The sequence below is a fragment of the Monodelphis domestica genome, chromosome 2, assembly GCF_027887165.1.
Source record: "Monodelphis domestica isolate mMonDom1 chromosome 2, mMonDom1.pri, whole genome shotgun sequence".
NCBI classification, from domain to species: domain Eukaryota; kingdom Metazoa; phylum Chordata; class Mammalia; order Didelphimorphia; family Didelphidae; genus Monodelphis; species Monodelphis domestica.
In genome coordinates, this window is record NC_077228.1 from 196,619,701 (window position 1) to 196,643,499 (window position 23,799).

Below are 23,799 nucleotides of genomic sequence, written 5' to 3' on the forward strand. Positions count from 1 at the left end.
AATGTTATAAATTTCCACACAAGTCTTCCCAAGATAGAGGATCGAATTTTCCCTTCTATTGTTAACAACTCCTCTTCTTCTGGAACTCTCATCCCTTCTCTGGGCCTCAGATTCTACTCCTTTATTTTTTAATAATTAAAAAAAAATTTTTTTAACCCCTTACCTTCTGTCTTGGAATCAATACTGTGTATTGGCTCCAAGGCAGAAGAATGGTAAGTGCTAGGCAATGGGAGTCAAGTGACTTGCCCAGGGTCACACAGCTGGGAAGTGTCCAAGTCATATTTGAACCTAGGACCTCTCATCTCTAGGCCTGGCCCTCCATCCACTGAGCTACCCAGCTGTCCCCAGATTCTACTCCTTTAAAAAGAGATGGAAAAATGGTGAAGTGGCTTAGTGGCAGGAATTTCAGACTGGAGTCAGGTGGTCCTGGGTTCAGATGTGTTCTCAAACACTTCCCAAGTATGTGACCCCGGGTAAGTCACTTACTCCCATGTCCTTAGCCTTTGTCCTTCTTTCTAGTTGTTACTAAGCCAGAAAATAAAACTAAAAAATTTTTTATTAATTTGTTACATTAAAATATCCAGTTAACTCTCCCCCTCCCTTTCCTTTTTGTAAGGGTTAATATATTTTTTATCAGTAGAGACTAATTTAATTTTTATACCTTCCATGAGAGAAGGCATATTTTGACAAGAGATATGTATATGTCAAAGTGCCTTGCTTATTTCTGTGTATCAGTTGAAAGTAATTTTTTAAGAAAAAAGAGGCAGAATGGCCTAGAACAGGGCTTCCTAACCTTTTTAGTGCCATGGGACCCCTTGAGCAATCTAGTGAAGCTTATGGACCCCTTTACTGAATAATGCTTTTAAATGTATAATATAAAATTCATAGGATTACAAAGGAAACCAATCATTGAAATAAAAGTGTAATCCCACCCCTCTGTCCAAGATCCCACACCTCCGAAATCTCTCCATGAATTCCAGGTTGAGAGCCTCTGGATTAGAGGGTCCCTTCTGCCTCCAACATTTTGTGATTGTGATATTTATCGGAGGATACAAATAGGACATACCCTGTATCTTTCTTTTAAACCCTTTCCTTCTGCCTTAGAACGGATACGAAGTATCTGCTCTAAGGCAGAAGAACCGTAAGGTCTAGGCTATTGGAGGGAGGGGGGTTAAGTGACTTGCCCAGGGTCACCCAGCCACAGATTTGAACCCTTGACCAGCTGACTTGTAAGAGACTTTCAGCTCTAAGCTTATATCCAGAGATGTAGGAGAATGAAGGGAAGAAATAAGCATTTATAAAGCTCTTATGGTATGCCAGGCACTGTACTGAGAGATGGTGGTGGTTAGCAAAAGAGTGGAGCAGAAGGTGCAAGGGAAAGGAGCGCCGAGAAGCAGGACCTTCGAGTTGACTTTGGGGCTGTGTGTCGTGGCTTCTGGGGGTGTTGAGTCTCCAGGTCAGTTTGACCATCTGCTGGGAGAAGAGTTTTGTAATAGCTGGCATTTATGTAATGCTTTAAGGTTGAAAAAGCATTTTACAAACATCTCCTTTGAAACAGGTTTTGCATGACTGCATGTATATAGTCTGTATCAAATTGCTTGCCTTCTCAGAGAGGGAGGGAGAGAATCTGGAACTCAAAACGAAAGTTAAAAATTGTTTTTCCATGTAATTGGAAAAAATGTTTAAAAAATACAGATATCTCCTTTGATGCTCCCAATAAACTTGGGAGGTAAATGCTATTATGAGATCCACTTTACAGGTTAGGAAATTGAGGCAGGAAGAGGCTAAGTAATATGCCCATGGTCAAATAGCTAGTAAATGACTGAGGTCACATTGGAACTCAAGTCTTGCTGATTCCAGGACCAGCACTCTGTCCATTGTACCATCCAGCTGTCTGGAAGGGAGCTGAGACCACAAAAACTCTAGGGATAACCTGGATACCAAGCAAGGGATCAGGCTTGTTAGTTGGATGCTGTTCTGAGAGAGGTAAGGGTGCAAGGAAGCAGAGGGAAGGATATTGATTTTGGGGGCACAAAACACTGGTTTTTCTGTGCTCGTTTCCAATCTGACATCAGGATTCCTTTAAAGAGTGAGCTCCCTGTTCACATTTTGAATATTTTTCTTAAAAAATCATAGGTGCATAAACTATTGTTCAAAATGCCATAAAGAAAATATGTGAAAAATGAAAAAAAATTGTGACTGATAGTTTTGTTTATTTAATCTTTGAGTGCCAGGCAACAAACTAGTCATAGAATGATTCAGAAGATTTAGAATAGAGTATTGTAAACCAGATTATTCATTCCATCTTTTCACTTTGTTTTCCACATCTTGTGGATTCCACTCAAGAAAGATATCCGAGAGTCACTTCCTTGAAGAAAATGATTAACTCATTGTTTGGTTTGTAAGGTAAATGCCAAATTATTCATGTGTCAAAAGGATGTGTGTTGTATAACCTGTATCAAATTGCTTGCTATCTCATGGAAGGGAGAGGGGAGGGAGGGAGAGAATTTGGAATTCAGAGTAAAAAAAACAAAAAAAATGTTAAAAATGTTTTTTTCCTAGCTGTATGACCCTGGGCAAGTCACTTAACCTCACCAAATTGCCTAGCCCTTACTGCTCTTCTGCCTTAGAACTGATACTTAGTATTGATTCTAAGACAGAAAGTAAGGCTTTAAAAAATTGTTTTTACATGTAATTGGAAAAAATAAAATATTAATCAAAAATTTCAATAAAATAATACATATGTTAAAAAGATAACAAGAACATTCTTTAGCTTCTGTGTCCTCTTCTGGTGGCTTTCTGTGTGTTTAAAATGTTTTAGTGAACATATGATTTATCACTTGTGTATTTGGATATATGATTTGGGGTTTTGGTCTTATAAGATTACTCTCTTACAAAAATGAATAATATGGAAATAAGTTTTGAGTGACAACACATGTATAACTCAGTGGAATTGGTTGTCAGCTCTAGGAGTGGGGAGAGGAGGGGAGGAGGGAGACAACATGAATCATGTAACCATGGAAAACTTATGTGTAAATTTGTTACTGGAATAAAATAAAGATAAAATGAAAAAATGTTTTTGTGGTTATTCATTTATTATTCAGTCTTCTCTGTAGCAATAGTCACTCTTCCATCGTTATTGTGGTTCTGCCTTCACTGAATATAATTATATTTTCCCAAATTAAAAAATTATTCTTAATTGTAACTTCTTATGGTGCAATAATGTTCTATTATTTTTATATTACACAATTTGTCCAGCTATATCCTAATGGCAGGATTAGGGTTTTTTTGTTTGTTTGTTTGTTTTTACTATTACAAACAAAGCTGTTCTGAATATATTCATACAGATGGATTACTTTCTCCCTTCTTATTTTTTAGGGAATAGTTCTAGTAGGGAAGATATCTAGGATAAAAGGTCTAGGAGCAGTTTTATAACACTGTATATTGGCACATTGTTTTCTAAAAAGATTGCACCAATTCACAGTTCCATCAATGCAAGCAAAGTCTTCTCCCCTTCAATATCATCCCCAATCATTTTTGTACAGTATTTGCCAACTGGATGATTATAAAGGCGGTACCTCAAAATTTCTAAAATTGGCATTTAATTGATTATAGTTTGGCATATTTCTTTTGTTTTAAATTTTTTTATTTTTCCCAATTACATGTAAAAACAATTTTTAACATTCATTAAAAAATTGATTTCCAGGTTCTCTCCCTCCCTTTACCCCCTCCTTGAGAAGATAAGCTATTTGATATGTTATATATATGCAGTCTTGCAAAACATGTTCCATTAGTCATGTTATGAAAGAAAACACAAACAAAAAGCAAACCAACTCCCCCCAAAATAAAGTAAAAAATTATGCTTTGATCAGTTCATTCTCTGGAGGTAGATAACAATTTTTATCATAAGTCAATAAGTCATTCAGAATTGTCTTGGATTGTCCAAAAACACTAATATCCTGTTGGTGGAATGGTGAACTGATACAACCATTCTGGAGCAATATGGAACCAGGCCACACAACTATGCATATCCTTTGACCCAGCAATACTACTACTGGATCTGTATCCTAATTCGATGAGAGATAAGGGAAAAGGAACTGCCTGTAGCAAAATATTTTTAGCTGCTTTTTTTAGTGGCAAAGAATTGGAAACTGAGAGGTTATCTATCACTTGGGGAATGGATGACCAAGTTGTGGTATAGGATTGTAATGAAATACTATTGCACTGTAAAGAATGATGGACAGGATGTATTCAGAAAAACTTGGAAAGACTTGTATGAACTGTAATGTGAAGTGAGAACCAGAAGGATGTATACAGAATAAAATTGTTGAATGACAATCAACTGTGGACTAAACCATTATCAGCAGTGCAAGTCTCCATGATAACCACAAGGGACTCATGATAAAAAAGGCTCTCCACAGCCAAAGAAGGGACTGTTGGAGTCTGAGTGAAGATCAGAGCATGTGGCCTTCCACTTTATTTCCTTTGTGAAATTTTTATTGTATGGGTGGGTGATGAATGTCTTTTGTTATGACATGAGCAATAGGGAAATATGCATTAAGGATGAGGGGAGGGAAGGAGAAAATCTGAATTAAAAAATGTCAAAAATTGTATCTATATTTGTATCCGTATCTGAAAAAATAAGAAGGTATTGGGGGAAAAAAGAAAATTGTCTTGAATCATTGTATTGCTAAGTAGCTAAGTTGATCATTCTGCAATATTGCTGTAACTGTACAATGTTCTCCTGGTTCTGCTCATTTCACTTTGCATCAGTTCATGTAAGTCTTTCCAGGTTTTTCTGAGAGCATTCTGCTCATCCTTTCTTATAGTAAAATAGTATTCCATCATAATCATATACTATGATTTGTTCATCTATTCCCCATTTGAGGGGAACCCCAATTTCTAATTCTTTGCCACAACAAAAAGAGATTCTATAAATATTTTTGTACATATAGATCCATTTCCTTTTCTGTTTTTTTTTTAAGATCTCTTTGGGACAATGACCAATAGTGGTATTGCTGGGCTGAAAGGCATATACTTTTATGGCCTTTTGAGCATAGAACCAAATGGTCGAATCAGTTTATAACTCCACAAATAGTATCTTAATTTTCCCATATGTAACAGTTAAAATTTAGGGAGACTAAGGCAGGTAGAAATTAGTTTCTCTCTGCAAGGAGTATTATATTTTTTAGAGGTTTATTAAGGATTAAGGATTAAAGAAAATACAGGATAAGAAACACGTGCTTAGGCCAGAGGCCTAGACAAGACCTCACCTACATTATGGAAAGAGCCACATCTGCCCCAAAACGAAGTCCAAAAGAAAGCTCAAAAGCCTTTGTAATCAGCTTAAGTACCTTCTTGATCTTGCCCCCTCAGAATTCCGTGAGATTACAAAGCATTTTGGGGAAGTGGAGCAAGGACTTGTGGGGATTGAAGTTCAGAGTTCAAATCTCAATTTTACATACCTCCGTTTGATCCTCTGGGAAGAAGTCCTTCCCCAAAGGATCATAAAAACACAATCAATTTAAAGATTACAATAATTTGAGGATAAGAAAAAAAAAAACCAAAACCAATAATTGCTGAACGCATTCACAAAAAGCCACTTAGGGGGCAGTCCCCTTTGGCATGAAAGTATACATACAAATAAATGTTCAATCAACCATACCCAAAGTTCAATTTTGTGCAACTTGTGGTCTGGAGGCATCTTCATTATGTCTTCTCCAACAGTTCAGTTTCTGGGTTCAGAGAGTTAGCATCTTCTTTACCTAAAATTCTTCTCAAAAGGAATTTAAACTTTGCAATTTAAATGATATTTTTTACATTCTCCCGTTAAGAGGGTGATTGACAAATACAGGATCACTTAGGGATGCATGGCTGAGGTATGAAGTATATGAATCAATTGGCAAGAGATATTAAAAGGATATCAGAAAAATCCAAATAAAAAAAGAAAAAACTCTGGATGAAAATATAGACTAGCAAAGTCTTATGTGAAAAAATTCTAAGTAAAAAGAAAAATAAATCTACAACAGGTCCTTGAATCAGGGCCCATTTAAAATGATCTAAGCAATGATGCATTTACCCAGTCAATAGCCAGGACTACAGAAAGGTACCACACTATGAGAGGCAGAAAAGAAAGGGATCAGATTATAGAAGCCAAGTAGGAGCCAAGTTTTGGGGATACTTGCCTGTGAGTATCTTCAGAGTAAGTGTGGACACAAGGAAAGCCTATGTCTAGCAATGATAAACACAGTAACCGCGAGTCTTCACACTAGGTTCAAGACCTTTGTATTGGCCTAGAAGTGCATCAATCCATCCTGAATTGGCTTTTCTTTGGCTCTGCGAAATGGCTCTTGTGTGTATATCTTGTCCTGGAATCAGACAGAATCATTAAGCAAAGTCCCATAATTTATTTAAATAATTAGTGGCATCGTTTTTATGGTCACAAGCTTGTTGGGCATGCTCTGACAAATGTATTTCAAACTTGTAGTACTGAAAGGTAAAAAAGTTAAAGAAAATCTTAATGCTGGTGACATGTGCTTGAAATATAAAAAAGAGAGAAAAAAACAAATAGTATATTGCACATGCAATAAAAATATAATAATAAAAGAGCTTTAAAAAAATTTAAAAATATAGCTTATAATCATTGACACTCTGTGTCAGCTAAGAAAATATAGAGTACAAGGCTTTCTCACCAAAAAATGAGATCCATTTCCTCTTAATATCTGGCCATGCTCACTGTGAGTAGAAGGCAAATGAATTGAACAGTAGTACAAATATGTAGGTATTGAAATCCCCAAAATTCTCAATAGCCCAATTAATTACAATAGCAAACAAACACACTATCATATTTCACATAAGCTGTATGACATTTAAAAGCCTATGAATTGATGGATATTTGTCACAATTTTTACAAATGTAGCAAATCTTTCAACCTTGGTATTTAAACATATTTTTAAAAAAGGTAAAACTCATCTTGGGTTAAGAACATAATCAAGAAATCTATATATCATTCTGGTGCAAGTAAAGTAGTGAGCTGAAGAGTATAAATAAAGGGGTGCTCCTTTTTTGGAGGCTTTTTAGGGGTACAAATGCCCTGAGATTAACTGCCCCAACTTCTATTCACATATTTAGAAATGTGGGAAAGGTGGGGGTTATAAAATGTAGTTCACTTCAGCTAGAATTGGCCTTACCTCGTGGTAGGGGCAGGCAAAAATAACCAGAGATTGTTAAAAAAAATACAAAAATCATATTTAAAAAACCCTTAAAATCATTTGAGATATTTAGCACATTAATTTTTCCAAAGGTTTTATACAATTGTAACCAGTTCTGAAGTCCATCCATCCTCTGCAAAATAGAAAAAAGCTGTTTTTTTTTAAAATATGGGCTTAATTACAATAATATTTGTTCAGCACAGTTATAGGGGGAAAAACAACAGAATTTTAAAACTCAGTACATTCAAAATAAATTCAATCAACCTTCAGTGTAAGAGAATAATATTGAATCTAGTAACATATGAATTTAATATCACAAAGTTTTTATAAACCATTGGAGTCTGAAATGCCTTAAAATTTCCAGTCTTTAAGTTCCTTGGGTTCTTATCCATTTAAATGTCTATTGTCCAAAGGCAGAGTGGTAAGGGTTAGGCAATGGGGGTTAAGGGATCTGCTCAGGGCCCCACAGCTGGGAAGTATCTGAGGCCAGATTTTAACCCAGGACTGCATGTCTTTAGGCCTGGCTATCAGTTCACTGAGCCACCCATTTGCCTCCCCAAAGTTAAAGTTGAATCTTTGGGCTGAGTCTGCTCCCTGACAGGCAGGTGAAGTTAGTGAAATTACCAGAACAGTCAAAAGGTATCCTTTTAAACAGCCCATTGCTTAAAAGTCTGTTTGAAAAGTCCATTTCTTCTCCTCTCCCTTTTCTCTCTCCCCTGATATGATACCTCCTCCTGCCCCAGTCCACGTGGAGCCCAGGCCGCCCACGTGGAGTCAATACCCCCGTCCACTCGGAGGCTTAGCCTAAGGGAAAATTACCTGTTCTCCTTTCCCTCTCGTCTCTCCCCTCTGCCTATGTGGCCAATACTGTTACCAACTGGTCGCAATGAGTCCTGAGTGATCTGCTCCAAGGAACTGGGTGATGAGCCGGCTGGGGTCACGCTCGTGGGTCTGGGGCTGGGGTGATGAGCGGTCTGGGTCGGAGGCCAGATGGGTGAGAGACAGACCGCCGGGGTGGGTAGGGCCGGGAGCCGGAGCGCAGACAAGCAGGGCTGGGAGCTTGGGCACCAGGTGAGAGGCCAGGAGCAGAAGCAGGAGCCGGAGAGGGCCGCAGGCAGGAGCTGATCAAGATGGGTTTCTAAAGAGCATCTTGGAGAAACATGGCTTTAAAAAAATCATTATCTAGGCTAAAAATTTTGAGAAGTTCTCATCCCTTCGTGGTTGCCAAAAACTGTAACAGTTAAAATTTAGGGAGACTAAGGCAGGTAGAAATTAGTTTCTCTCTGCAAGGAGTATTATATTTTTTAGAGGTTTATTAAGGATTAAAGAAAATACAGGATAAGAAACATGTGCCTAGGCCAGAGGCCTAGATAAGACCTCACCTACATTATGTAAAGAGCCATGTCTGCCCCAAAACGGAAGTCCAAAAGAGAGCTCAAAAGCCTTTGTAAGGGGGAAGCTGGGTAGCTCAGTGAATTGAGAGCTAGCCCTAGAGACGGGAGGTCCTAGGTTCAAATCTGGCCTCAGACACTTCCCAGCTGTGTGACCCTGGGCAAGTCACTTGACCCCCATTGCCTAGCCCTTACCACTCTTCTGCCTTGGAGCCAATACACAGTATTGACTCCAAGATGGAAGGTAAGGGTTTAAAAAAAAAAAGCCTTTGTAATCAGCTTAAGTACCTTCTCGATCTCGCCCCCTCAGAATTCCGTGAGATTACAAAGCATTTTGGGGAAGTGGAGCAAGGACTTGTGGGGATTGAAGTTCAGAGTTCAAATCTCAATTTTACACATATCCTCTCCAATATTTGTCATTTCTCTTTTCAGTCATATTAGTTAATCTGAGAACTGCAGGGTGGTACCTCAGAGTTGTTTTAATTGATATTTCTCTAATCAATAGTGCTGTAGAGCATTTTTTTATATGAATAAGAAAAACTTTGTCTGAAAACTGCCAGTTCATATCCTTTGACCATTTATGAACTGAGGAATGACTTGGATTCTTATAAATTTGACTCAGTTCTTTATGTATCTGAGAAATGAGGCCTTTATTAGAGAAACTTATAAAACGTTTTTCAGTTATGATTACTGTGTATTTCCTCCATTCTACTTTTTCTTGTTTATCCTTTTCTCTTTTTCCTTTCATTCTGTCCATTCATAAAAGTGTTTTACTTCTGACTACTGCCTCTTCCAATCTGCCCTCTCCTCTATCAGCCTCTTCCTTCTTCTCTTATCCCTTCCCCCTTTTCCCCCCTGCCCCCACTTTCCTGCCCAGTTTGGGCATTTTTCAAATGCTTATTGAAAATTTGTTAAAGTATACACTTGAAAAAACCAAACAAATTCATACCTTCTGTTTTAGAATACTAAGTATTGGATCTAAGGCTAAAGAACAGTAAGAGCTAGGCAATTGGGGTTAAAGTGACTTGCCCAGGGTCATACAGCTGGAAGTGTCTGAGGCCATATTTGTACCCAGAACTTTCTGTCTCCAGGTCTGGCTCTCCATCCACTGAGCCATCTAGCTGGCCCACAAAGCAGTTTTACTTCTGAGTATTGTCTCCCCCAATCTGCTTTCCCCTCTATGAGTCCCTCCCTTCTTCTCTTATCCCCTTGCCTCAGCTACTTTCCTATAGGATTTGGGCATTTTTCAAGTAGTTATTGACAAAAAGTATACTCTTTTGATGACAGAAAGTTTCAGTTCTCATGGGATTTATTTTGTAGTGTCAAGTCACAGATGTTAACTTGGGAGGGCTGGAATAGATGGTTGGGCAGCTTTATACTATGGCCATTATTTTCAAGCACTGCAGGGCAGTTTTAATATTTTTTCCAGGATGTGCATATTCCTTTCCCTCTCTGCCAACAAAATATTGGGCATTCAATTTACCTTCACATTTGTTAAGTATTTATTGCAGGCAGAACACTGCTCTGGATAGTATCACCAAGAAGTGTTGGAAGCAAGAGAAAATGTCATCTCACCCTTAGATAAAACTTCTTGGAACATTATCCGTGCCTCTGGTTACACTGCACCAAGGAGAACTAGAAGAGTTTCATCAAAGATGACCAAGGGATTTAGAGGGTTCCTATGAAGGTAGATTATTAAAAGTTGCATAATTCCACACTGCAAAGACAAAAACTGAAGGGATAGCATTGAAATCTATAAATTCACAAAAGGGTTTGGACAAGGTGAACCCAGAGCTTCCACTCAGCAAATCCCCAAATTTTAGAAAGACCATTCCATGAGCTGAAGAGGGGTAAGTTTAGGATAAGTAAAAATTTTTTTAGATAAAAAACATGAAACATTCTTAAGAGGTGGTACCCAAACAGATCTATGATTTTATCTCTTAGATGATACTTGTTTTAAATTTGGAGATTCTGGCATTACAGGATCGACAGCTGTGCAATTGTGCCCATAGAATATTGGTATTTAAAAAAAATAGACCTTTGTCTTGGGGAGAAGCTTGGAGTTAAGAGAACTTCACAATTTCCCAAAGGAACTGAACCAAGAAATGATTTAAATTGAAAAACTAACAACATGGATGATTAGATCCTAACAGGTTGAAGAAAACGGTCTTTAAGTCATTTCTGACTTTTGCAGGTGAAGTCAAGGATGACAATTGTCTCTGCAGTGTAAAGTGCACTTGGCTCTGGTGTCAAAACGGGTTCTAGTCCCATCATCTCTGATGCTGTCTATGTGATGTTGGCCAAGTCAATAATCTTGCAGGACCAGAGTCAGAGTCCTCATCTGTAAAAAGAGGTTGGAATAGGCAGCTTTTAAAGTTACTTTCAGCTCTAGATCTGTGATTGTTCACTTATTACAGAAGATTTCAAGCAGGAATTTTGATTGTGAGCTATTTGAGAGCAAAGTCTTTTGGGTAGCTAAGCTGATGGAGTGTAAAAGGGAATTCTTTGTTCTTTTTGTTTACACTTGTGAAGGGTATCCTTTATTCTCTTTGCCTAGTTGGAGCTAACACTTTGGTTAACAATAACTTAAGTACCTCACTAGATTGTGAAGACAGGATTAACTCTCCTTTGATTGAATTAACACAAGCTTGAACTAGGTGGAGGAGCTCAAGCAAACCACTTAGTGAATTCACACCCTACTTAGTGCTAGGTGAGAAGCCAGCAAGATACTTAGAAGAGCTCCATCCCTTTTAAAAAACTCAGTCAGAAACTTGTTCTTTTAAGAATTCACAAGAGAATTCACCCTCAGAAACTCAATCACTCAGTAACTTATAAGAGTTCACACCCTGAGAAACTGTGAACACCTTGGGCAGTGCCAGACAATTTTGGAAACTGATTGGCCCCTGTGAAGAGGGGCAGAGACAAGGAATCACTATAAAAGCAAGCCCTGAACTCAGTCTGGGGAGATGGTCTTGGAGAGGATTGTCTTCTGGAGACAGCCTTCTAACTGGGTAGTCTTTGAGGGAGCTTGCTGGAGACTTTGGCTTAAATCATGGCTTGGAGCTCGGCTTCAACTTAGACTCTGATTCCTGGACTACTTTGTTAGGTGAGGGAAAGGCTGACTACTTTCCTAGTTTCCTAAGAGACTAGCTTCCATCTTGGAGGAGGCCATGTGGTTACTACCAGCCTTCCTGGTTGAGAGCTTTAGGTTGCTATTCCCCTCACATTTCTCTTAATTTATTATTCCCTTTCGATTTGTAAATATTTGTGAGTAAATTTCTGACTCAAAATATGATAAATATTGGCGACCACATAATTTCATAAAATTATTATCCAAACATTAAATTCAATCCTTACAAGAGTAAGGAATGTCCTTCCAAACCCACTCCAAATTACTTAGTGGGTATGTGCGTGCGCATGCCCATACACACACACACACACACACACACATGATGGGGGTGAGAGCACTGGAACTGGCAGTGTAAGGGAGTGTGAAGAGCTGGTCCAGTGCAAGTACACTCAAGGGGAATAGGCAGCTGAGTAGAATCTAGCCCAATCCAGTGCACTTGGTTCCCTGGAAGGGACAGTACTTTCTCCATCTCAGAAATGGAGCTGAGCTTCAACATATAGGAAAGGTTATTAAAACCCTGCCACCCCCCAAAATGAGCAAAAGAAAAAGGCCTGACCTTGGAAAACTATTTCAGCAACACAGAACAAGGCCTTTCTTAGCCCTGTGCCATATCTATTGCTTAGCACAAGAGGTGTGTAATAACGGTAGTATTTAATAAAGCAATAATTTAATAAATAACAATTTATATATTTGACATGTTTATATTATATAATTTATTGCATCATTTATTAATACTAAACAATAATTTAATGAAGTAATAATTTAACAAGTAATAAGAATAAAGCTCCTCTTGGAATACCAGGGCCCAGCAGCTATCTCTACAATAAATTTAGGATTTATTAAGTGCTTATAAGGGGCCAGGGGATGGTGATATAAATACAATGAATGAAACAGGCTTTACGCACAAAGAACTATCCTTCTAATGGGGAGAGACAAAGTCATATATTAAGCATACACAGAATAAAGAGAATAAATGCAAGAGGTAGACATGAAATCATTTAAGCAGAAGGCTCCTGATAGCTCATGGGGTTGGAGAAGAGCTTCATGGAGAGGGTGCTAGTACTATCCCAGGCCTGGGGACAGGTGGTACAGAGTAGGGAGGGAGTAGCATTTTGGCTAGATCACTAAGGATCAGAAAGGAGGAATTGTAAATAGTGGCCATAGAGGTAGTTCTTAAGAATACTTGAATTGACTTTTAGCCAAAGCCATCCATGCCTTCAAAGACTGTATAGGGTAGTCAGAGAGATGTTCACCCATGAAGTTAACTTGGCCATAAGACAGGATCTTAGTACCAAATAAGTGGGACAGACAATAAGGGCTGGACTAAGGTGGTCAAGAAGGCTTTAAGAGTCATGAAATGATCCATGAAGAGAACACTCCATAGGCAGGAGCTTAGAAAGCAGAGGCAAGCCTATAAAAGGTGGGCTTTGGGAAAATCATCAGTTGGGCTGGACCAGAGGTTTCTTGTACAGTATGTGTGACATGCTTTGTGTGGGATAGCAGGAGCAGGATGGTTCTTGATTCTTGAGAATTCTTGAGGACCAGAATGGAGCTTTTCAGTCAGTTTGACCCTTGGGATTCTAAAGAAGCTACCTCAAAAACACTGGCTCACTGTTGCTGACACAAACCCCCAGTGACTGCACTCACCTCGAGGCTCCATTTCTTCCCTTTCTTATCAGCCTCTCATCCAGAATCTCTCCCTTCCCAATTCTGCCAGCCCTGCCCACTTTATTTTGCTTTATCATCCATTTCATTTTCTTTCCCCTCAAGAGACATTGGGTATAGGGCATTGGGTCCTAGATTTAAATCTAACCTCAGACACCTCCTAGCTGTGTGACCCTGAACAAATCACTTAGCCCCCACTTCCTAGACCTCACCCCTCTTCTGCTATAGAAATGATACTTAGTATCCATTCTAAAAAAAAAAGAAAGAAAAGGTTTGGGCTCCCACATCTCCTACAGGGGCAAAAATCCTTGGATAAGTGCATGACAATCAACTGACATAGAGCTTTGGAGAACTTTTTATTGTTTAAAAGTCATAATTGAAGCTTCAAAAAACATACAACCCAACGTGTCCCACCCCTATACCCCCTCTCCCCAGAGGAGAACATGGGGCTGCCCCCTCCTATCCTGCTGGCCAGGACCCTGCCCTGGGGAGCCTGCCTGCCTGCCTGCCCTCCATCTGCCGAGCCAACGGCTGGAGAGAGGCCCTGTGATCGGGTGGGGGTCAGTCCCCGTCCCTCAACCCTGCACATGCACAGTCTGTGAGACACTGTGGGGGAGGAGGCTCTCTGGAAAAGGGGGCCCCAGAGGGGGGAGACATAGAGCCAGCCCCACTCACCCCTACCCCTCCCCAGCCGCCCTGTTCAAGGGAAGCTGTCATCGTCATCTTCGGCCATCTCCTTAGCAAACTCCAGATCCTGCTGCTCTCGCTCACGCCGCTCCTGAAGAGAAGGAGTCAAGGGATCAAGGTCTGGGGCTGTGTGCTACTACTGGAGTCTTCCTCTCCCAACCACAATGGCCAATAACAAAAGAGCTCCCTGAGGGTGGCAACTCAAATCCCCCCCCAACCCATGACTCTTAACCCTGCTGCAAGGTAAGGTTTTTCTTAAAGATGTAAGCACTTACCTCTGCAGACTCGAGGTCCTTGTTGTAAGATTTGGGAGGGAACCTCATGGCCTAAAGCAAAAGGGGTGAGGGGTGAAGGAGAGAAGAGAAATGGTCAGAGGTTAACAGACCAAGTTTACAAATTTAGTTTTTCAATTGCAGAGCTTAAGTGAAGCAGAAAGACTGACATTCTGACAGTGTGAGATACTTGGGATGGGATATCCGGAGGCTTGAATTTTACTTCTGGTGATTCCACCCACTAGTAAGTAGAAGGTGAGCTCCCAGAGGGCAGTCTCACCTTAGTATTTTTACCTTCAGGGCCTTTCACATAGCTGACTAAATTCTTACTGTATTACAACTGTTACTTCAAGCAAATCATTTAGGCTCTATGGGTCTTACTTTGTTTAACTAAAACTAAAATGAATGAGTTGTAGCTAAGAGCTTAGCTGGGCCTAGGGAACATCAACCATGCTGAAAGCACCTGACAAATACTTCATAAAGACTGCTGGCTTCCCAGCATCAGTTCCATTGCCAATCTCAGGATGCTCACCTTGACAGACATATTGTGGATGTCTAGGCAGAAGGAGATGCGTTGGTGGAAGGCCAACTGAGGCTCTCGGGTAGAATAAATGTCAATCATTTCCTTGGACTGGACATATCCCTTTTCATGGTTGATGCTAGCCTCTATGACACCATCCCGGATGGCCTATATAGCCCACAGCAAGGAGAACAAAAAGAGATCATCAGAAAGACCCTTCCAGCCCCCATCTCCTTCTGGTTTCACGTTCCCACCACATTCCCTCATCTTTTTCATGTCTGGCAGTTAAGTGAGAGAACCCACTTGACTATGTTGAACCAAGTACTGCACTTTCTATCCCAGGAAGCATAGACAATGCTAAAAGACTATTCTCCTTTTCTCCCTGTCCCAATTCCCAGATGTCCCCTGGACTTTAGGAAGATGAGTTGGGCCAGTTTGGTCTCTGACTTATTCCCACCTTGGCAACAATGAACTCTGCATCCTCTGGGCTGTCCAGCTGCAGCTTCTGGGCAATGTCAGCCAGGGATATTCGGGAGTAGGAAAGGCTGATCATGCGCACACCTGGAGAGGGAGGAAGGGCACCATGAGCCACAGCTCTCTCCCAAACACCCCCCCCCCAAAAGACTCAGTTTTAAAGAAGTTTTTTCTCCAAAGCCCCAAACCTTGATCCATACCTGTTTTAATTACATTGTGTCGCAGTCTTATGATCAGGGTGTAGGTCCCATCTGCCTGAAACTTTTCTCCAAACTGATCCAGGACCAGGTTGAACTTGGCTAGATTTCCTGTCCTGACAGCTGCAAGGAGACAAGAAATGTTGGCATGGCGGAGGAAGGAGGTGAGCCAGAGTGGGAATGTAAGAGGAGTGAGGGAGCCCTACCTTGGGTCAGAAGGAAGTAGGGCATGAGGGAGCGCTTGAGTGAAGGCTGGCGAAACTGGAGTCGATCTGGGATCTCCCCCAGCAGCAGTTCCACCACAATGAGCAGTTTGTGCACCTGAGAAAGGAATGGCAAAATGAAAAGTTAGAATTTTTAACTGATAAACACTGAACAGAAGCTTAGTCCCAAAGTGGGAAAAGGTACAAGGGAGTTAGTAGAATCCTGCTTTAGGGGCAAATTTTATGAACCTCGGCATCCCCCATCTAGGTAGGGCATACTTCCCAATTTAATTTTAGTTGGCCACAAAGAAGGTTTCTGTCCCACACTGATAAGAGATGAAAGCTCTAAGTACAAAGCCTATGTTTCCATCTCCCACCTACAAACTTGTTCAGCACCTCAGTCTTGCTCAGAGAGGGGGAACAGGTGCCCCTATTTGCGGTGGAATGGGAGAGGCATTTACAACAGAGGCAGGAAGCCCAAAACTCAGGACCCTAGGCTTTGTTATGCAGAGTTTGTTGAAAGGTCTGCTAAATGCTAGGCATAGGTCAGCTAGGTTGGTGGTTTGGGGGCGTCAAAGAAGCAGGAGGGAGAAGAGCTCCAGATGGTAGGTTGGACCTGGGGTACAGGTCAAAGTGGCTGCGCTGGAAGGTGTTAGTGAGGGAATGGGGGCAAATTAAGGCAACTTCACTGACCATATGAAGTCCATAAATGTGGTCCCCTGGGGTTAGTGTGGGATGGGACAGGGGGTTGCCAAAGGACAGGAGCTAAAGTTCTAGGCTGTCTGTAAAAGGGAAGAAAGGAGAATGGTGTGGGTAGAGTGGAAGAGGGATGTCATAAAGAAGCAGGGAGTGGAATGGGCAGAAAAGTTCACTGCTGGCTCCACCTGTGCCTTCTTTAAATGAACTTTAACATGTTAAAGAAATTATATTCCCCATTTTTAGCTAAAAAATGAGTTATTAAACTACTTATTTCACTCAAAAAAGTCTCAATGAGGTTGGTTTGTTGGTTTTGAGTTGCTTTCTGCTTATCTGTGAACTTTAAGTGAAATTATTAGGTCAGTGGCAATGGAAAGTTTTCCCTTCAGTACAGGGTCACAGACTGGCAAAGCAGACAGCAGTCACAAATCTCTCACTAAAATAGAAGACACCTAGCTAAGCTCTTCATGTACTGAATGTGTTTTTGGACTTTTTCAATGTACTGATCAGTTTTTTTTTCCTTCTCTAAAAAAATACTTGTAATATGTGTTGGTTCTCTGGGAGGGGTTCATATGTAGAGGGTGCCAAGGTGGTGTAAGAAACAGAAATAACAATAAAAACTTAATTAAAAAAAAATCTCTCTTCCTCTGTTATCTAAAGAAATGGAAGTCCTGGAGGGGAATGGCTGGATTTATGACTGATGGGAAGCCTGGCCTGCTTGGAGCCACAAATCTTGCCCACTCTAGCCCCTTCCTATAATGCAGGGTTATTTTCCTTGGGTTATATAGCACATGGTCTTTTACCCTTGTGTTTAATGGATGTTAGAAACTACAGCTCTGTAATTGGTTGTGGCTTCTAAGGAGATTTTAGAATTTCTGTCTTGAAGACTGTCTGGTGCCTTCATATTTACTCTTCTTTCCAACTTCTCTCTCATGCTGTCAGAATTACACCCATTCTCCCAGGCCTATCTTCTCTGATAAAGCCTGCTCTGCATGTAGTCCTCTGCCCACACAACTCCCATTGGATTGGCTTATGTGATCAAATTTGATCTTTACAACAATATAGATGTAGGCTGTAACAAATTCATTTTACTGAATAAGAAACTAAATAAGATTCTGAAACTTGCTCACAAGCTACTGGCAGAGCTGAGAGTGAACAAAGGTCTCCTAACTCCAAATTTGGACTTATCCAAGGGTAGAAGCCATGTCTAATACTTCTTTCATATCACCTAAAATGCTGAGAACACAATAAATCCTAAATATCTGTCAAATAATAAAGGGCTTAGAAGGCCAAATTTATTCCCTCTCTGGTCAGTTAGTATTACAGAGAAATAATACTGGCCATAGAATATACACCTCCAGATTTGGTCAACCATCCCACAAAAGTACCCTTGGTCAATGGCTAGATTAGAGCAACTAGAACTAGGCTCCAAGCCCATCTCCCAATGATTATGAACCAGGAAGGGCACCTTAACATTCCTTTTTAAGGAGTATGTTTCTAGGAAAAAGGGATGATACCTTGTATAATTCTCTCAGTATAGTGTTATATACAAAAATATTTTTTTACTAAAACTTTAATGAGAATGTGGGGGACAATTGAGAGTAGAGGGAAGAGAATAATACAGTGGCTGCTCCTTACTGTCTGTTTGAAGCCAACAGCTGTGTGCTGGGGGGCCTTGCGCAAAGCATTGGTCATGGTTCTTCGGGCCTCAGAGTATTCCAGCTGGATGGCTTTGATTCGCCCTGTGTATATGGAAAAAAGGACGGAGAGCATAAACTACTGATACAGTACCATTCCAACCTATCCTCTGATTCAGAGCCTCTATGCCCCTAATTGTACTGTCCCCTCCCCTATCCACACTAGGGAGATCCCTGGGGGAATGCCCATTCTCCTGGCAGAGAGCAGTGTGGCACATCCCATAGCACTTTCTGGAGAGTAGGTAAGGGTCCCTTTGCTCACCTGTGTAGTAGAGGTACCTTGCCCACTCATTGTTGTTGGCTTGCTCAGGGAATACGGACTTGGATACCAATTTCTCAGCCTGGTCATACAGGCTGTAATGCAGGTAGTTTCGCAACAGGAGGTTAAGTAAAGTGGCCTGGCCATCTGCATCATGCCTAAGGGTGGCTGTTCGTAACCGGGCATGCAGGAAGCTGCAGGGAGAGGGTCTGTGAGTGCTGACTAGACCAATTTGAATTATTCATTTCTCTTGTCCCCTTAGCAGTTCACACCTCCTCAGATCTCTTAAGAGTTCATATTCCTTTGGTATCTGACAGTACCCTTCTTCCCTTCCCCAACACATGGGTCTATCCATAAATAACAAATGATCTGTGGTCTCAATGGACTAAAAGGCAGGCAGCATGGAACAGTCTGGAGAGGAGTGGGCCTGGAGTTGGCAGAACCTCAAATCTTGCCTTTCCTAGGTCACTAAGCCACAGGCTGCTAATCTGCCTTAGAAGGGAGTTCTCAAAGCTGTAGAGATCACAGACCTTTTGTCTCTTGTCCCGTATCAATGGCCTGACCTTGACTCTTCACAACCTGGCCAGAGGTCCCTCCGTACCTGCGAACCACATCCAGTTTGTCTAAGAACTCATAGACACGGGCATGGTAATAATAACACTTTGCTGCCACCAGGTCTAGGGCGCGGCGGTTCTGTGTACTGATTTTCTGCATGAGGTCATCAGAAACTTTTTGTGCCTTGAAAGGGAGCAAAGAGAAGCATATGTGTGTGTGAGTGTGCAAAGGGTGAGGCTGGAGGGGATGATCTGATGTATATAAAACACTGAAGTCTAAACTCAGCATCTACAGTTTCTTTGGCCCAAGAACCTGACTACTACTATCTTGTTCCTTGTGCTCCAGGAACGATGGCAGGACTGTTCATCTGTGGCTGGAAGAATTTAGTAGTATCTTGAACAGGGTGACTCAAGTTTCTTTCTTTCTTTTTAAAAAACCTCTTACTTTCTGTCTTAGAATTGATACTAAGTATCAGTTCCAAGGCAGAAGACAGCAAGGATTAGGGAACTGGGGTTAAGTGATTTGCACGGGGTCACATGGCTAGGAAATGCTGAGTCCACATTTGAATCCAGGACCTCCCATCCCCAGCCCTGGCTCTATCCACTGAGCCACCTAGCTGCCTCTTGACTCCAAGTTTCCAATTCTACTTCCCTTGATAAGTAGGGGATGACTGATGAGTGCCTGTATGATGACATCTTATCTACTCTGGATGGCAATGAGGGAACCTCCTTTGTTGGAAAGTGAAGGGAGTAACAACATGGGAGCATTAGTAAATTGGAACAGAAAACAGACCCAGTTTTTTCTATATTCTACAAGAATCTTAAAGAGTTTGTTTCAAAACCTTTTATGCCAATATAGTTCACTTAATAATGTTTGTTGGGCCACATTCACCACCATCATCCCCTGCTTAGTACCTCCTTGTAGCGTTTGCTGTTCATCAGGAAGATAACCATGAGAAGCTGGAGATATGCATCCACTTCAGGTAAGAGAGGGGCAGAGGCAGCTTTTCCTGTCCTGGGACGGAACTGCAAATCTACTTCTGTATCCATGGGCTAGAAGAGATTAGGGCCACTTATGAAGTACCTCAATTAAATTAATCAACCAACAATAAGTTCTTACAAATATGCTCAATGCCATTAGTTTAGCCACATTAGATATATTCCTAAGTCCCCAAAGCTTACAATTTAGCTGGGGAAACAAAAATGTCATGTATAAAAGGATACAAGAGTTTACAATTAACTAAGTTATGAGACAGATATGAAATGTAAACTATCTGGAGCTTCTGAAGTCACGAAGCAGCAAGCAATAGTTTTAGGGAGAAAAAAAAAGGAAGTAGTAAATTGTCTTTTTTGGAAAGGGAAGAGAAAAATGGGTTTCCTTATCTCGGCCAGGCTAAAGTGCAATAGGCCATATCCCACTTCTGATGGGTACAAGAAATCTGACCCATTGTTTCTGACCTGGGCCTCTTTGTTTTCCCTCTCCCAGGGGGCTCACCACACTGATGCTGATATTAGTGGGGACACCTGACTGTCTCAGACCACTTCAACTCAGGATTGCCAATTAAATGATCTACCAGCCTTGGTTTCCTCAGAATCAGGGATTACAGGTGTGTACCATATGCCCAGTTAATATTCTATTCACAGATCTAAGTCATAATGTTGGTGTAAAGACAAACATGTTAAAATACATAATTTAGTTTAACAATTCCCATTTGACATATTTAGAGATATTAAGACTCATTAAAATTTGAGAAAATTGTTTCCCCCTTTCTTTTTCAGTTTTTCTGGAAAAAAAAGTTCTATTCTTCCACTATTATATTACCACATTTTCTAGGTTTTCATATCCTAGGGTTGACTATGCATATCATTGACTTTTTAAAAAATTCAAAGATATATTCCTAACTACACGCAATAACAATCTTCAACATACATCTTCTGAAATGAAAAGATCCAAATTGCCTCACTCTTCTCAAATCCCCTCTTCTCAGAGATGGTAAGCAATTTAAACTGGGTTATACATGTATTATCATGTCATAGGCTTTTAGAAGCTGGAGATCAGTAAGGACTAGAGTACTCAGGATGGAAGTTGAGGACTTGGGCTAGGCCTTAAATATGATTAAGATGTGGGTAAGAGAAAGGAAGAAGGGAATGCTGTGGGTGGGTGCCTAAAGTATAAACAAAGGTAAGAAGGATGAACATGACAAGTTTATGGGACAGATAATCCTAGTCATACAAGAAGTACTCACTGGGAAACAATGGGAAATAGCTAAGATTGGTAAGGTGGAAAGAGAATCCCTGTCTTATTTTCTGGCCAGGAAAGGAGACTATCAGGCTGACAGGCTAGTTTCCTTGGCTAACTGAACTTGTTACAGGGACATTAATTGCCCAAACAGAACTTTTTAGACCACCTTCTCACACTGAATATTCAGGACAACAGGGGTCTTAGGGAGCAGTCAAAATCATATGAAAGGAGAATATGGATGTTGACCTGGTCAAGGGAATTTGCAGGGAAGAAAGTCTGCCTAATACAAACTCCTGATAATGGTCTGACCCACTCACCTCTTCCAAGAAGGCGAGTAAGAAATCACGGGTGACATTATTGGAGGTGAAAAAGCCAATAACAGCCTTGTAGAGAACATAGGGGTTGAGGCGGCGTGAAGTGGAAGGTAACATCCGGAGTGCCCTCAGCACAAATCGGGGCTCCTTGCCTGAAACGGCCTTCTCCAGCTGCTTCACATGTTCCTTGATGTCTGTGGAGGACCAGAGGATTAAAGAGAGTCCTTACCTACTCTAACTGCCAGCTTGCCCTTCTGTCCCCATGCCTCATGCCAAAGCATTTAATCAGTAATGCAGGTACCTGGCAAAGTTACCCAGGGGCCCCTCTTTTACAACAGAGATTAGCAACCTTGTTAGCCTCGAGTGTGATTATTGGGGTTGTAGTGTTTATGAATGTCTTGTTTATAGGTCTAAAGCACATTCAGAAGATAAGGAAAAAAATTAAAATAGGGCAATAAAGAAAGAAAAGGGGGCAGAAGAGTGAAAAATGAAAGATTCATTTGATGGAGCAATAACAACAGCAATAATTATTCAATGGTACTCCAAGGGTTGTCCATACCATCTTAAGTAGTATTTCAAAAAGTATTTATGTATGCACACATCCCAGAACAATTCTGCCTCTAACAGATACTTGATGTATGACTAAGGGCAAGTCACTTAATCTATCAGGTCCCCCAAGCAACTCTTTAGAACTCTAAGTTATAGTAAGCTTGAACCTATTAAAATAAGTTCTTCACATCTATGGACTCAGGTCCAATTTAAAGAAAAAACTATGTTTATAAGAATAAAATTTCTGGTTTTATTATGGTTAGAAAAGCTCAAAACTGCCACCACCATAAATGTACTAACTGGAAGCAGAAATGCACCAATCTCAATGTTTCTGTGAGACCTAAGATTTCTAGTAATATGGAAAAGGAGAGCATTGGTTCCTAAACTTTTTGGTCTCTTTTATTTGCTTAAAAATGATCAAAGACCCCTCCTGAGATTGTTTACTTACTATAAGACATATCTATTGACATTCACCATATAGAAATGTAAAATCTCATAATACTAAGAATACCTAATACATTATGAAAATAGTTTTGATTGGTGGGGTAGGAAGAAATTCCCAGCCCCCTTTTCTGGCCAGAGAAAAGATATTATAAAACCGAATGAACTGTCACATTGGTTCAATACCAACACCTGTGGATTACATATGAAATGAGTCCCTGAAAAAGGGGCCTCTAAAGAACTGTGAAGGTTACAGAGATTACCCCAGCTAGTAAAACATTTATACAGAACAGCTCTCTTCTTTCACAATGAGGATAAGGCCAGTGGGACTGATAACCCAAGAACTTGAAGGTCTTGGGAGGAAAGAGAACAAGGCAGTAAGGAAGGCAGTGGTGGGCAGGACCACCTCCAACCAAGGATAAGACCCAAGTGAATGGATGGGTTTGTGTATGTGCCTGTAGAGACTGGAAGATCTGATGCCAGTATGGGCTTGAAGCAAAAGAAACAAGGAAGTGGGAAAGTGGAGCACAGCCCTCGATATGCCAGGCTGTCCAAAACCATCAGGGCGAGGAGAAGCAGGGTGGCGTCCCACCGCCGAGCATGCATGCATGCAGGGAACCCAGCCAGATGTCATATCCACGTCGGGCCAGTCCCAGAGCAGGGGTAGAAGAGTGACCCCCGAAGATGCGGGCGTGACTGGGGGGGCGGGAATAATCCTGGAGTGGTACTGAAGAGGGGGCACGGGAACCCCTAGGGGCTAGGGGAAGGGCCCTGTCCCAGATCAGACCTCCCCAAACCCCCTCGCCTCTCCGCAGCAGGCGCGGCCCGGACCGGGACCCTCACCCTCCAAGGTGACTGTGTCCAGCTCCCGCTGGGAACGCTCTCCCGAGGCCACTTTGCCCTCGCCCTCCCCGGCTGCTCCGCCAGCCGCCGCCGCCGCCTCCTCCTTCATCTCCACATCCAGGGGGGCGGCCGGGGGCGGCGGCGGCGGCGGCGGGGGCGGCGGCTCCTGCTCTCCTCCGCCCGGCGGCTGCTTCGCTTTGTCGGCGCCGCGGCGCCGCGCTGAGCCCTCTTGCTTCATGGCGCCCGGAGTTCCCGGGGCGCGGCCTAGTCCAGGGGGCCGGAGCCGGGGCCTCTCGTGAGCGCTCGCGCCGGGGACCGGGGGCGCCGGACGGGGCTTGTGCGCGCGCGCGGGCTCGCGTCCTGGCGCACGATGACGGAGCAGCTGCAAACCCTTCCCCGGCGTTGGGGCTTCTGGGACGTGCCCAGGCCCGGTGGGCCGATGGCCGAGAAGGGA

General features: G+C 41.7%; 1 protein-coding gene across 1 annotated transcript; it reads right to left on the bottom strand.

Moving 5' to 3' along the window:
• Nucleotides 1-13,740: 13,740 nt before the first annotated feature.
• PSMD3 (proteasome 26S subunit, non-ATPase 3) lies at nucleotides 13,741-23,795 on the bottom strand. The gene is made up of 12 exons (XM_001365981.4): nucleotides 23,346-23,795; nucleotides 21,516-21,706; nucleotides 19,872-20,009; nucleotides 19,004-19,140; nucleotides 18,406-18,596; nucleotides 18,085-18,188; nucleotides 15,754-15,868; nucleotides 15,551-15,670; nucleotides 15,334-15,437; nucleotides 14,889-15,044; nucleotides 14,360-14,410; nucleotides 13,741-14,175 (listed from the first exon to the last, which is right to left on the bottom strand). The coding sequence occupies exons 1-12, from the start codon at nucleotides 23,581-23,583 to the stop codon at nucleotides 14,098-14,100; spliced, it is 1,623 nt and encodes a 540-aa protein (XP_001366018.1). The 5' UTR covers nucleotides 23,584-23,795; the 3' UTR covers nucleotides 13,741-14,097.
• Nucleotides 23,796-23,799: the final 4 nt, after the last annotated feature.